Source organism: Chelonoidis abingdonii, chromosome 2, assembly GCF_003597395.2.
Source record: "Chelonoidis abingdonii isolate Lonesome George chromosome 2, CheloAbing_2.0, whole genome shotgun sequence".
Classification (NCBI taxonomy): domain Eukaryota; kingdom Metazoa; phylum Chordata; order Testudines; family Testudinidae; genus Chelonoidis; species Chelonoidis abingdonii.
The window spans coordinates 197825732-197841319 of record NC_133770.1 but is presented as its reverse complement, the minus strand read 5'-3'; the positions used below and the strand labels follow the sequence as shown (position 1 = coordinate 197841319).

The window sequence follows — 15588 nt, the reverse complement described above, 5'->3', positions numbered from 1 at the left end:
ACCTTTTACTCAGCTTTATCCAACGTACAAAGGCTCACTTAAATGTATTTTGACAAAAACCTGTTGTAGCATAAGCCAGAGACCTCTTGTCAAATTCAAATAGGATTTTACTTTATCTGCAGTTTGCGGTATCACCTAAATAGTGCAGGAGAACATTAATAATACAGAAAGAGAGTCCTTCTGAATATATGTGATGTCGCATGCAACAGTAACAGCGGGTCTCTAAGGATGGAAGGCTTTGAGTAAATTTACAGGCTAAGTCCAGGCTATCTTAGAGACTACTTGATGCCCAGAGCCAGATAGCTTAATGGACATTAGCATTAGAGAAATAGAGTAAAAAGCATGTGGTCCTCTCTGAAATCAGAACAGATGACATTTTGTTTTACTTTTGTTGTACAGTTGTACATAATCTGAAAAGACACACAATATGACCGAGTAATTGGATCTCATTCAAACGTATGCTCTACTGCAAGCCACCCTTCCATATGAATAACTAATAAATAAGATGGAGGCTTTGGGAGCAATTAGAAATTACTACCCTGTCATGCACTAACCTGCCAGAGAGAATTGTTCATCAGGAAGTTGCTCTTCATTTCTAAGGTAGCTGAATTTGGCAAGGAATTCAGCAAGTGTAGTATCTGTATGGAATTTGTGTGGGTAAGGTTGTTCCCCTTTTTCTTTCAGCTTCTGGACAAAATCACTTCGAATCAGCTGGTATTGCTGCAATGAAGATTTGGAGCAGAGTGAAGGACTTACAAATGATACATAGTCCAGTGTCTATAGTATTATTATTTTATATTATGTGCTGCAGGATGAACTATTATTATGAGTGGGGCTGGTAGCACCTCCTATTATTAAAGTTCCATGATACTTCTCTTTATAAGACCAGGTTTTCAGTTACTTATAACTTTGCCACACCTTAACGGTGGCTGCAGTTTTCCCATGCCAAGTGTCTGCCTCAGCCTGACTTGTTTTAAAAATTTTCAGCCAAAACAGTTTGGCTGTTTCCGAGAACAAGACTAGATGTGGCTTTGCGAAAACACATTAAAAAATGTGGATGACCTTTTCTTTGAAAAGCTATAATGCCCCCATGCTTGGGAGCAGGGAACTAGAAATCTGGCAGGGGGAGGCTTTTGTGTTAGGTATGTGCTATTTGCCATCCCCACAAAAATCTGCCATAGTGTGACCAATTTATAAACCCTTGAAAAATATTGCAGTTTGTGCATGCTTCTTAAGATTTTTGCAGCTAAAATTCCCTGCAGATGCTGTCTACGCTTGGCATGCTGCAGCCTGGCACTGAGCAGGACTTTCTCTGGGCTGCCATGGACTGTGCTGCATTTCTAGTTCCAGACACCTGAACTGAGAACAAGGAACCTGTCTCTCCTGTGCACTCAGTGACCCCCCTGCATGGCCCAGGCAGCATAGAGGAGGAAGCCATCAGAGTTGAATACACAGAGGAGAAAAACTGAACCTGCAGGAAGTAGAGGAAAGTGCAGAGTGGGATGGCAGGGAGGAGAGATTGGGATTAGCTGTGTAAACAGACTGAGGGCTTGTCTATGCTTAAAATGCTACAACAGCACAGCAGTGCCACACAGCACTTCAGTTTAAACACTACCTATGCTGATGGGAGGATTCTTCCATCAACCTAGCATTGTCTACACACTTAGCTTAATTTTGCCATTCAGGGCTATGGATTTTTCACACCCCTGAGCGAGGTAGTTACGCCAACCTACTTACCAAGTATAGACTAGGCCAGAGACTCAGAACCAGTGGGAAAGAGGTGAGAGAAGACAGAACTGATAAGGAGCCAGAGCAGACAGGGAGAACTGGGCCTGGTTGAATCAGGAAATGAAATCAAGAATGGATAGTGAAGAAGGCTGGCTATAGGATCCGTGCCTCATTTGTTGCGGACGTTGGAAGGTGTTTAGTGAATGAGACAGGAGACTTCAGGAAGAGAAAGGACAGTCTTATGGTTAAGGCAGCTGAATGCTGCCCTGGAAGACTGGATTCTATCCCTGCCTCTGCCACAAAGTTCCTGTGTGATGCTGGGTGAATCACTTAAGCCAAATTTTCTCTAAATCAGAAATTCTTAAGAGAACCTACTCAACAAAAAGCAGCTAACCAACAAGAAGCAAAAAAAATTTTGGGGGGTCAACTAAAGCTTGACATGTGAAGAGAAAAGTAAGCTTTTCGGGGCAGAGATGGTATTTTATCTTGTGTGTGTGGGTACAGGGCCCAAAACAATGGAGCTCCAATCCCTGACTGAGGTCAGTCAGTGCTACTGTAACACAAAAACAATAATAAAACCTGTTATAGGAAATTGAGAATTATATGGCAACAAGGAGAACTGGTCACCACATGCATTCCTCCTGCATATGCTACCAAAAACAGGAGCTTTCAACCATCATCCTCACCCTCCTTGATCTAATACCAAACAAGAAGAATTATAGCAACATGTTAACTCCACATCTTTCTGATACAGGTGTTTACACTAGACGATTCCATGGCCAGTCCCAGTTTACATAGCGGTTTCCAAAGCAGCACAATCAGAAATAAATCTGGGTCCTAAAAACGACCACTTCTCATGTGACAATCTGCAAACATTTCAGAAGCCATAAGGAGCTAATCTTGGCAAATTTAACACTAGGGGGTGCTGCTAGGCATTTGTTATAGTACATACACCCAACATTGAGCCAGATCCTCAGCTGGTGTAAACTGACAGTCCATTGACCTCAATTGAGCTATGTCAATTTACACCAGCTGAGAATCTGGCTCATAGTTTCTTACATGGTAGTTTCAGTTTGGGAGCAATTGAATCATTTATCTTGACATTCTGTCTAGATCTATCCATCCTGCTCCTCTAGCCTCATGCTAACTGGAATTTGAAGTGAGACAATATTTTGAGGCACAGATTGCTAGATAATAGGGTCTCCATACCACTGAGAAACTCCTTGGCATATATTGATTTCAAGGTATTCCTAATTCTGGTAAAGATGAGAGATTGCCATCTACTGGTCTCTTAAGCAAGCTGTACCATAGAATCGCTTTCCTCTGGTAGGTATCTTATCTATCCTTTGATCATCATCATTAAACATGTATGTATGTTATAGCCTATTCCTGCTTCTTATTTATTTTAATAATAAAGGGCCAACTCCTCAGCTGGTGTAAATCAATGGAGCAACACTGATTTAAATCTGTCAAGGATCTGGTTTAAGAGAGGTAGCTCAGATGTCTGTGTTTTATATACACGTAAGTGAGCATACTATTCTGAGTTTAGAAATACACAGGATTACACTTGCAGTATGCTGTTTTTCCATATTTGCAACAGTTGCCAGGCTCCCCATTCCTGTAATACACCTGAGCTAGCATACGCCAGAAACTGTTTTCTCTGACACACTGGGCTGTTTCCAGCAGTTTCAGTTCATCAGAATAAAGCACAGGCACTTTTGCTTCAATAGAGGACTTTGGAATTGATTTATAGGCTGGATTAAACTTTTCCCCTTTGATGGCTATTGACTTGATTCCCAGCTATAACTTATATGTGGAATCACAACATTGCAGCTTATACAATCGGTTGCTAAGAATCTACAGCAGTGGAAATGGAAGTAAAAGCCTTTATTATTAAGGCCTCTGCAAAAAGGGAGTTCACATATTAAAGTCAAAATACTAGGATAATTGCAATCATTCAGCTGGCCTACTGTTTGATGTCACAGGAGACATTTAAGCAGCAATCGGCAGGTAACATCAACCATCTGTTTGGCAGTAAGGAACACTGGACAATCTATTAAACAGCAGTGGAATTCAGAGGAAAGGATAAGAACCCTTTTGAAGGTTTTACCATTGAAACTCCATGCCTTTCCTAAAAACCAGTTGAAAAAACAACATAGGTACGCAATGTTGCTATAACTGTGTTGGTCCCAGGCTATTAGACAGACAATGTGGGTGAGTTAATATTTTCTTGGACTACTGTTTGTGAGACAAAAGGTTTTGAGCTTTTACACTGAGCTCCCCTCTGTGTAGCTGAAAAGCTTCTCTCTCTCACCAACAGAAGTTAGTCCAAAAAAAGATAATGGAGAGTAGCTGCTCTTTACAGTGCTTTTACGTAATGGTTGTTAAGATTTTAATTTATGATTCTAAACTCTTCTACGATCCAAAAATCAACACACCCACGATGTTCAAACTGCGAAGTCAGCTGAGCAACTGACCACAGGAAATCAGCTTTGGCCATTAACTTCAGTTATGTTACTGTAAAATCCAGCCTCAGTCTCAGAGAAAATATTGATGGTAAAAAAAACCAAACCAAACAAAAAAAACACTACTTTGTTCCAGGCTAGCCTCTATAAAACTGAAGAGCCATATGTTGCTCTTGGGGGTGAAGACTCACACCACCATAGGAGGAGGTTACATACATCTGTGAGGCCACACAGATGCCATTTTGGATTAAAGTGGAGCTATAACATCGAGCTTGAGCAATAGGCCTCAGTTGCTGAGCAGATTCTTACAGATTTCTTCTAACACAGCTGTATCCCTTGTTCTTCAACCAAAAAACCCACTCACCATGCAACAGTACATTTTGTTTATATAATTCAGGTACAAATCTTACTGAAATTATATCCCTCACTGTTATTTTACATGGGGCTGTATTCACCTTCTAGCAGAGTTCTAACAAGCCTGAGCACTAACTGGCTTGAATTCCAGATGATTCACAAGCATACACAGGGAAGTCTGAAATATTTGGAGGTGAATGTCTATTCTAGATCAATGGAAGAAAAATTTCATTTGAACATAGATCTTTGTTCTATCATCTGTTCCAAACAGCTGAAGTGTTGAAGAGCTAAAAGGCAAACATCAGAATATGATGGCCACCATAGCAGAGCCAATCACAATGGGACACAAATACCTTCTGTAACATATGAATAAGAACTCTGAGCTAATATTCCACACCTGATATCCCATCAACCACTGTGTCCTTTTGAAGCCAAAATATAATCAAGTGGGGAGGAAAAGAGGAACAAAGAAAATATTTTACTACATACATATCTGCTCCTTATCTACATATAAAGCTCACGAGCAGCAATGTTCTACCTTGTGACGTTACTAATACCTTCTCCTCTGCAAGGCAATTGGCTTTACTGAATGAACCAAGGGCATTTCTTTCCAATGTAAATACAGAGTAATCACGTGTACTATCACCTCCTTCACACACACCCATGTGCTGGCGTGGAAAAACTGGCTGCTCCTCTCTTCTCAGCTCCCTCCTGCAACTCAAACAGCTAAACTGAAAGTGATGTATTCAAGGTTACATTTAATACTATTGGAGGCTAAATAAAGAACAGAGTATTCAGGACTTGTTCTCTTCACTGATGTGGAGTCTCATCATTAGGAAAGTGAAGCTGTATGTCTCAGTAATCCTGCTGCTGCTGCTTTGCTATGCTACAATTTGTATAGCAGCTTATAATAATGTGTACATGTAATGCCGACAGACCCCAGTCGTTGGCGGGTGGGATCAAATCGGGCACCTTTGGAGCTTAGCTCATGTTGTAGAAGCTCATGCACTAAAAGCCAGCTGGCTGTTCGCAAAGGCTGTAGAGCAGACTCATTTAACTCTCTAAGTGGTCTCGGTGCCAGTAGGTGGGACAGAACACTACACCCCAGAAGGTCTGTGGGTTACATATAATCAATTTTACTATATAAAGTGTTGGCCAACATTTTCAAATATGGGTGCCTAAAGTTCATGTGAATTGGTAGTGTACTACAGAATCTATTTGAAATAAATTATTAGTGGTCGCAGGGTAGCCGGCTTTCTTCCTGCTTTGTACCAGGACAGCGGAACAAAGTAGCAGGAACAGGAGTCAGAGTTGGTGCAATGGTGATTTTGACCAATTCTGATGTTAATATACTGGAGATAGAGATAAATATCTTGTGAGATTCAATTAAAACACAATGAATATCATAAATGAATAATCAAAAGTTGCCTCTGCATCATATTGTTTGTTTTATTAGTGAAATAAGTTTGTATACGGTACCATAATTTACCTGTCACTTTACAGACCTAAAGAAAAAAAGAAACAGGTCCTACCCTAAAGAACTTATAGTGTTAGGGTTAGATTGAAAAAGTTGCACACAATATTGCACAGCTTCAGGAGCTATTTCCTGAGACAGACTTCTTCCTGGAACTCCCAGCATGCAGAAGGAACAAAATTCTGCTACAATCTTTAAGAAATTTTAAGTCAATTTCTTACTGAATTAAGTTTAAAAACAAAAAACAAAAACAAAAAAACAATGTAAACATTATTGTCCCACTGGGCAAAGATGACCTATACCTGTTGAAAGCCCACCTGCAGAATAGCTTGAATCACGCCCCGCCCTCCCAGCTGTCCTCCCTGCCCTTACCCTGTCTCCCATCCCAGAAAGCAGCAGCCCCCTCCCTTCTGCTTCCAGGTTTTGCTGCCTCTTCCTGTAGGACACAGCTCACTGGCTCTGGCCCGGTTGCATGTGTGACCACGCGGGGCTGGGCTCTGCTAGGTCCAGCAGCCCCCTAGAAGCAGCCAGCAGCTCTGCAGAGCCAATTGTAGGGGAAAAATTAAACTCGGTGCAGAACATTAATTCTGCATTATGCAGTGGCACAATTCCCCCAGGAGCAATAGACAAAATCTTCTTTGAAGGGCCATTAGCAGCACATCTTGAAAGATTCAAAACAGTTTAAGTCTGGTTCTCCTTATACTCAGTTATAGTTCAGCAAGGAATACCCACCTGGGGCCCATATTCCTCTTCAGGTTCTTCTTTTCCCTGGTCAGACACAGTCTTGGGCTTAATTGTTTGAAAATCCCTGCAAAAGAAGAATCTCCACAGTGAATTCACACTGAACTTTCAGAGGGCACTGCCAGTTCTTGTAGGCCAGTATTCTGCACACACACATACACCCAAAAAGTTAAATATATTTTTAAGGGGGTTGGTTATAAACCCTAATATGAATGATTTCCCCCCCACACACAATTTCTTTTTGTCAATGAAACAGCAATGCCAACCCTAAGCTTTCAAAAATCATGATTCAAGCTCCCAAAACTCATAAGATTTAAAAAATAATACATTTGGCGTTCTTTTTATTTGCCTTCTTGGTTTGAGCATTTATGTTTCATGCTTGCAAACTTTTCTCCACAGCAGCGAGGGTTAGAAATTTGTTTTTGTTTAAATCAAAGCTGAGAGTCTTAGATAATCACCTGACTCCAGAAGCTGTGGCTTTATGAAGAATAAAGCCTCATAATAAAAATCATGAGAGCTGGCAACAGTGTGAAAAATAAGTGTCTTTTATTTAGGGTCAAATTCAGCAGCATTGTTCCAAACCCATGAGGATCGAAGTGAAACTGAAAAGAATAGAACTATAAACAAAAGTAAATTACTGTTGACCAAGCCTAATGAAATGCAAGAAGTGAACCAAAAAGTTGAGGTAAGGACTAGTATTTAAAATGTTTTCATCTTAATATAATGAATATATCTAGTTATTAGTAACAAGTGAGGCTTTTTATATATGAAATCTTAATGTAATAGTGTGACTTAAAATCAAGCTTTTGTTTTTAGTCATATTGAGGGAATTTAATCAAATTTGTTATTGACCATGCTATGTATCTGAGTGGCTACACAAAGACTATATAGCAAGTGAACCAATGCCCTAGTATGCCTCTAAAGGTAATATATTTCAGACATAAATCTGAGGTCCTGCCATTTGTGGTCTTTAAAGATCCCATGACAACTGCTATAGAAATTCGGGTGTTAACTCCAGGGTTCTGGCCAAATTCAGATCAGATAGTTACATTCCATTAACCTAAATTTCCCCTGAAGTTTCAAGTGGAAAAAAGTTATTTTTCCCTGGCCAGGCATTTATGTCCTGAACTGTTGGTTGCTTTTTTCCTGAGAGTGGGAGGAAACAGGGATTGTTTTAAATGTTGTTGTTTACTGTATAATGGCTGCCTTTAGAAAGATCAGTCATCATGATTATGTTTAGTAACAATGGGCCTGATGCTGAGAGCCAGGAGTCAGTGGGAGCTGGGTTGCTCTTATCAAATCTCAGGATTCAGGCCCCTTAATGTTTAAAAAATTATTAATACAAAATGGGCCCTGATTTATCATTGCCCTGCGGCCCTTTTACTCCAGCGAGGCTAGCACAAAGGAAACCTAGGGCAGGTGCAAGGCCCCCACCTTTGGGCAATACTCCTGGCACAGAAAAGCTCTACTAATGCTGTGTCATCTCTATTCCAAACCTGGGCCCAGCTGGTTTAGGGTACAGGTGGAGGAGGCAGATTGGGGGTGGGAAGGTGTTGCTGGAGAAGATCTAGTCCACTGGCAATTCTATGTCCCTGCAAAGCCTCACAAGGGCCTTTGCAAAAGGGGTGCAAGTTACAGTAGCACTGTCGATTGCACTGTGCCTGTGCAAGGATGGATCTGGCCCTGTGCGGGGCTAGTGACTTCAGATTGCAACATCCAGGACTGTTCACTAATGATCAACAAGTGGGCTGATCATCTAAAATGTTTTAAGTGTTGAGTTTTCTGGAGGATTCATCCCCAGTTGATTCCCAGCCACTACTGCCAGGGCTACCTTGTCCTGCAGGACTCAAAGCAGAGTTTCCAGCTGCAAATTTCTGCCTGTACTGACAATAAATCAGCTGACTATGGCACTGACATTGGCTCAGAACTTTGCGTTGTCTCAACCACAGATAGACTCTTCACGTCAGCAGCCTTATCTGATCCTTGATCCTAAGGATCCTTGAATCAGTTTGACTGTAAATAGAAAACTGGAAGATAAATCCACTTTAGTTTCAGATGCAAATACTCCAACATAATAGCACTATATAACAGCTAGATGGTGCTATTATGTTGGAGTATTCTTTGCATCTGAAACTAAAGTGGATTTACTCTCCAGTTTTCTGCTTAACAGAGCCATGCAGACAACATTGATATTAAACTCAATCCAATGGGATCATCACAGGGACTTTGAAACAGACTCCCACACTGTCAGTGGACTGCCTCACAGAGACTGCATCACCATTAGTGAGACAGCATACCATCAATAAAACGACACAAGAACAGGTGCATGATTTAAGACATCCATTGCATGGATACATTCCACTACCCAAGAGGCAGAAGTCCAGAAAGAGCTTTACTTCTGAAAATCCTTACCCCAAAATACCACCATGGAAGGCTACAGAGTTACAAAAAATGCCAGTGATCCTGGAGAATCTGCTTCATTCAGGACAACTCCCTCCAGGCACTGACCTCAAAGGAAAAAAACACTGGTGTATTCTAAATCGAGGGAGAGCTGGGGTGGCAAAGACCTATGACAACATGATCAGGTGGAAGATGAGGAACATCTCCGAATAGGAATGCAGAGCGGCTAGCAAAACACTTGTTCACTGCTCCCAACAACATCCTATACCCTGAGGAACTATTTGTGATAAGTGACAACAAGTCTTGGATGTGGTTTTGGAGCAATGATTAACCACTGGTATATAGGGACCAGATCCTCAGCTTCTCTAGATCAGCTAATCAATGGAGCTATGTTGGTTATATATTCAACTGGTATAAATCAATGTATCTCCATCTATTTCGATGGAGTTATGTTGATTGACATCAGCTGAAGATCTGGCCCTGTGAATTCTTAACTGCCACAATAGAAACCCATAACTAGAAATCAGATAAATGGGGAAGAAATTTCTTAACAAAGCAATCATATAAAACTGCACTGCACTGGACTGCTGCCCAGAACCAACAGGTTACATGTAAGGAATGACACATTCTTATCTGCCAAGAGATAATCTTGGACACTGTTCTAAATTCATTCCTTCACCAGGAAAGGAAAGTTTCCTCCTCTTTGATGATTCCTCCAGAAATCAAATATTGTAAAAAACAATCCAAAACTGCTTGAAGTGTGTGTGTCCATTGCCATTCACAACCATAAAACCTAACACTTGAAATCTGATGTTGCTCCACTCTCTTCAAAAATGCATCCCTACATTGTGGTTTGTGAATTGCTCCTTTGGCCTCTGAAATTGTTTTCTAACTGTCTAGTGTCTTCACATTGTGTTACAGTATTGCACACATAGGCACTTTATCCCAAAATTATGGCAAAGGAAAAACAGATGAAAGATATCCGTGGGTTTGTTTTCTCAGTCTTCCTAAACCAGAAACATCTTCGATCCAAAAGTTTAACTACTTGTAGCCCAGCTAATCTTTACAAAAAGAGTGTTATAACAAAATTATAGCTCTTCCATCATCATACACGGTTTTTCTTATTGACTATAGTGACGTATAAAACTGGGAAAATGGGTTCCATCTAAGATTGATTACTAGCATAAATATGGAAGTATGACAATCAAACAAGCTGGTTTGGGCAAACCATTGATATCTTTACTGGTGTGTCTGAAAGGACCCTTTAATACTCTAAGATGTACTATCAGGGGAAAGAAGAAGCTGATTCACTGGATACACCTGACATTGTTAGGAACCAACTTGAAACTATTTCCCATGTTGGTCTATTCCTTCAAGAACTGCGTCCTGTATAAAAGCTGGGATGGATTTTTTGGAGTCATCACTACTTTGATTATTACAGTGTCCTGGCCCCATAATGGAAAAAACTTCCAGTGCCTTCAGTGAGTGACTTTCACCTCAGTCTGCAGTTGGGTGACTCATTCCATGACATTACATAAAATTGCAGAATTGCCTGTAATTCATTCCTGAAAGTCAGTAGACAGACACTATTCTTATCTCAAGAGAAAGAAGACATTTAAAAGTAGAAATAGAGACACAAACATAGCAATTAATGTGTTGCATCACAAAGAGGTGGCCACAAATCACAGATATATAGTAAGTAGAGCTGAATCATATCTATCCACCCACTAAAGAAGAAATGGCCCATTAGTCTCAAAACATGTATTTTCTTTCCAGAGTAGTTGAAAATATCAAAGTGTGAAAAGCATATTTACTACATTTTCTACTAGCAAAATTAAAGAGAAAGTAGATTTTCTATTTTCCAGTTTGCAAGCCCATAGCAGAGGAAGCCCGTGCCTGGAGTGGCACATGCTAAGAGGTGGCATTCCATCCATTCTTGGGGCGGCACAGTCTGGGTGACTTTTGCTTTGACAGTTTGGGTGGGAGTCCGAGCGATTTTTTTTTTTTTTTTTTGGCTTTGCTTGGGGCAGCAAAAATGGTAGAGCCAGCTCTGGTTGTAATCATAATAGCACCTAGCATTTATAAGAGTGCTTTATATGTTAATGAACTGACATTTAATAATTAGTTCCAAACAACAAATAACTTAGAACTGGAATATTTTCACTAAAAAAAAAAATCAAAATTTGAAAAAAAATTGAATTTCAATTTTTTTTACAACACTTCACATAATGATGGCATGTTTGACTACAATAACTTACCCTGAAGAGGCAGCTGAAGTCTTTCCTTTATCTGTCATCTTTGCAAAGCTGAGAACAGATGAAGTTACAGCATAAGAATTCTGCCTAGAATGCTTGATCTGTCCCCTCACTTCGCTTTATATGGACACTTGGAGGCAGTCGTGAGTATCACAGAGATTTAAAAAGTGAAAGTTAAACTTCATGCTCTGCCCTAAAGAGTGATATATAAACCAAAGCCAAAAGTTTAGATGCGGAAATGTGTGACTTCTCTTATTTTTATGGGCACTTATAAAGATTAAGGAATTGAAAATGAGGGGATAACACATATAACATATGGGGATTTTAACAGGGGTCCAAATGGTTAAAGATTAAAGACATCTCCTCTTTCACTTTCCCTATCGAAATATAAACACCATTATCTAAAGACTTGGAGTCACCACCTATTTACTGGAAAAGAGTCTTATTCCTTTAATTCAATACAATGTGGTGTCACAGTGCCAGTTTCTTCACGTATTCAGCTCAGAGGACTAGGAAGAAACATACAGTACTTCCCATTGTTAAATGCTTACAGGAATTATGTTTTACTCTGACTCTTAGAGGGGCACCCCTGTGCATTGCACTCTCCAAGCAGTCTCCCCAGCTTGTTCTGGAATTAGACAAGTATTTACATCACAATACACTGGGGTAGGGGAGAAGGAGGAGGAGAGAAGATTCTCAGCTGGCATAAGTGAGCATAACTCCATTGAAACACATTAAACCAGCATGGTCAAACAGACTCGATTCTATCCAGGTCAAGGGGATCAGAAAGATCTTCCCCATGAGCAATTGTTTCACTTAAGGGTAACATCTCCAGGAAAGCATCTGAGACTAAAATATCAGAGTACTTAAGTTATAGTATTCACAAGCAACATGCAAAGCAAAGTCATACAACAGAGAATGTTAAAGAAAGACATATGTAAGCAGGGGAATGGTTTCACTATTATGGGGAACTTTCCTGGCTTCTGTACTACCCCAGTGAAGTGGGCTAGTGAAAGGATCTGAGTCCTCACTCCCACTTCCTTTACCCAGAGGCCTCCCTGCCCTTCAGGACTCCCCTTCCACTCTCCTGTCTGGCAGAGTCCTTGTAACTCCAACAAGGCTGGGCCCAGGATTCCTAGGGGGCTCAACTCCCAATCCTGCTGTGGTTGCCTGGGACAGGGGCTAGGGTGTCCCCACTCCAGGGTACTCTCTCTGCACCACCTCCCTGACCCACTGATCATTTCATACAATTTAAAGCAAATAAAAGTTGTTTAATTAACAATTAATTTAAAAAAAGAATAAGGAAAAATGGGAAAAGTTAAAGGAAAACATCACTCTGCTCTGTGGCAGGGAACATTACAAACAGTGTCTCTGGACATCAGGACACTTCACAGTCTGTTCCTTGTAGGTCCCAGGTCTCCTTCTCAGGCCCTGGCTGTGCTGCAGGGATGCTGCGGGTTGGACACTTGCAATGGTGGTGACCACACACCTCCGGGCTTTGGGTGATGGGACCCTACTTCCCAGCGTCAGCCCCCCATCAGGTTAAGATCCCCCTCCCGGTCTGGCCTGCAAGGACCCTTGACTGGGGGTATCTTTCTGTGCTGGGCCCTTTGCCCAAGGTCCCCCCAGTTGCTCACTACACCTGGCTTGGTGCCTGCAGCTCTGCTCCCAGCACAGGATCTGCTCTCTCCCTGGGCTGTCTCTGGCTCTGCTCCCAACTGTGACCTGCTTTGTGAGCTGCTTTTCTGGCCCCTCTGGATCTGGCACGGCTCTGCTCTCCAGCTCTGCTTGGGCCCCTGCTTTCTCCTTAGCTCGGCCCCACTCTGTCTGACCCAGGCAATTCCAGCTCAGATGGAGGATGGGACACCCCTGGCCTCCTGACTCCCTGATTAACCAGCCCGCCCTGTCAATCAGACTCAGAAGCTGAGGCTGACCTGGAGCACTGGCCTCTCCCCAGTCTTTTAGTGCTGGGAGCTAGCCAACCAAAACACCCCCACTGAATGTTAGTAAGGGGGCAACAGTCCCCTTACACATATAATAGGAATGTATGTATAAAATGGCTACCTAGGTTCACTTGATCAATAACTCAGCTGGGCAAAGATTTTCAAATTATTGAAGTTGCTATAAGTACAAGAGGAAAACTCGTAAATACAGTTAGTAAAGTGGTTGAAAGAATCACACCATTTCTAATCCCCCTCTCTGCTGGGAGCTGAAAACCAGGCCTGAAGTGTGAGAGCACATACTAACGCTTCCATCTGAATTTCTCAGAGCCCAGCCATGACATCTCCTGGCAGGATGTAGATACATTTTGAATGACCCCTCCCCTATATGTAGGTTCATGGTTGTGTGCTCAAGGTGATAAGAGCTGGGGGTATTACTCATTATAGTTTAAGAGTTGGCTCATTTCTGCACAAACTCCGTGTAATAAGGTGACATGTTGTTTCCAGATAATTTTCAATAGAAGAGGGGCCTGATCAATCATCAGCTGGGCATAGGTTTCCTTTCCTGTACTAGCGATTGATCTGTGACTAGCCATTTAACCGGTAATCAATATTATCCCTTCAGGGCCTTCCACCGAGCTAAACTTTCCTTCCATCATAGAAATAGGCAGGTTTAAAATTTCATGTCTCACTGAAAGCAAACATAAAAGGGGGAAAGTATACCCAAAAAAAAAAAAAAATTTAGTGTGTCATGCTCAGGGCTGTCCAATATTTTTGCCTCAAAACCAGGCAAAATTCACTCAGTTTTAGATTTTGATACATACCCAAAACTCTCCAAGACAGACGAAAACTTGGACGGCCCAGGGAATCCACCCAACTGTGCTCCAGGCAGCCATTTTCTCCACACAGACCTTTAGGTGTCTTCCAGACAGGAAAGTTGCCTGTTACCACTACTTCCAATATCTTTAAGAAGCAACCAACTGCCCCAGTTCCCCTTTCTAGGCTTGTCTGAGGGCAGCCAGCTGATCCACTCTCCCCTCTTCTTGGGAGATGGCTGATTACCCCATTCCTGAGTGTAGCTCTGATCTATAGAAAGTAGAAACACTGTCCTCAATTCATAGTTCATAAGGGAGGAAGGTGAAGGAGGCAAATATGTGTTTCAGGGGAAGGAAAATAAAATAAAGATGAGGGGAGGGACAGGATGTATGCCACCAAAGTTAGCTGTAAGAAAGTAGTGATTTATCTAAAGACTTAGAAGTCATTAGGGCTTCTGACGTACTAGACGTGGAGACAGGAAGACTTGGGGGAAGGGGAGAGGGAGAGGAACTCTCAGAGGTATCTAGGAGTCCCTAGGCTTTTCTAATGTGTGCAAGTTACTAAAAACAACTGCTCTGTGTAACTGCCCTGAACAAACCAAGGGGCATATGCAAAGCGGAAGCTGACCAAGCAGCAGGAATTAGATAAGAGATCTCTTTATATGCATAGCATGAAGTTGTAACTCTCCTCAGGAGATAGAAAAGCTGGAACTTGCTTTTTAAAAGACCCAAGACTTTCCTGTAACTAAGCTGACAGTCCCTTCTCTAGTTTAGCTTATGAGGAGTATACAGTAGCCATTTCTTTGGGCTTGGTTCCTTTTTCCCCTCTACTTTTAATAAAACCTTGTTTTAAGGAATTCTACTATTGGGTGGTAGTACAATCACTCTGTCCAAGGAGAAAAGAATTCATCAGCCTCAAAAGGAGAGATGCTAAAGGGTGTTGAGATTCCTTCCCAAACGCTCAGTTTGACTCCAGATTTTGTCACTTATGTATTTTATTTGGCATACACCAAGGCTACTCTGAGTTGATCAGATTCAAACACAAGGGGTGGATGAAGAGTACATCACAGATCCAATGTTACACAGAAACCCTCTTCCTTTATATACATTTACACATCACATTGCATCTACTCTACATTGCTTTAGACTAGGGCTGTCAATTAATCAGTTAACTCACGCAATTAACTCAAAAAATTAATCACGATTAATCGCAGTTTTAATCACATTGTTAAATAGAATACCAATTTAAATTTATTAAATATTTGAGACATTTTTCTACATTTTCATATATATTGATTTAAATTACAACACAGAATACAAAGTATTTTTATTACAAATATTTGCACTATAAAAATGATAAAAGAAATAGTTTTTCAATTAACCTCATACAAATACTGTAGCGCAATCTTTGTCATG

General features: G+C 41.2%; 1 protein-coding gene across 1 annotated transcript in view; it reads right to left on the bottom strand.

Moving 5' to 3' along the window:
* Positions 1-14265, bottom strand: part of LOC116819722 (lysine--tRNA ligase-like) — a 37472-nt gene extending 23207 nt beyond the window's left edge. The window contains exons 1-4 of the mRNA XM_032771687.2: positions 14182-14265; positions 11421-11468; positions 6754-6829; positions 555-720 (exon numbers count right to left, since the gene is read on the bottom strand). Of these exons, the coding sequence (XP_032627578.1) occupies positions 555-720; positions 6754-6829; positions 11421-11458 (280 nt within the window). The 5' untranslated portion in view covers positions 11459-11468; positions 14182-14265. The remainder of the gene's footprint in view (positions 1-554; positions 721-6753; positions 6830-11420; positions 11469-14181) is intronic.
* Between the last annotated feature and the right edge of the window lie 1323 nt (positions 14266-15588).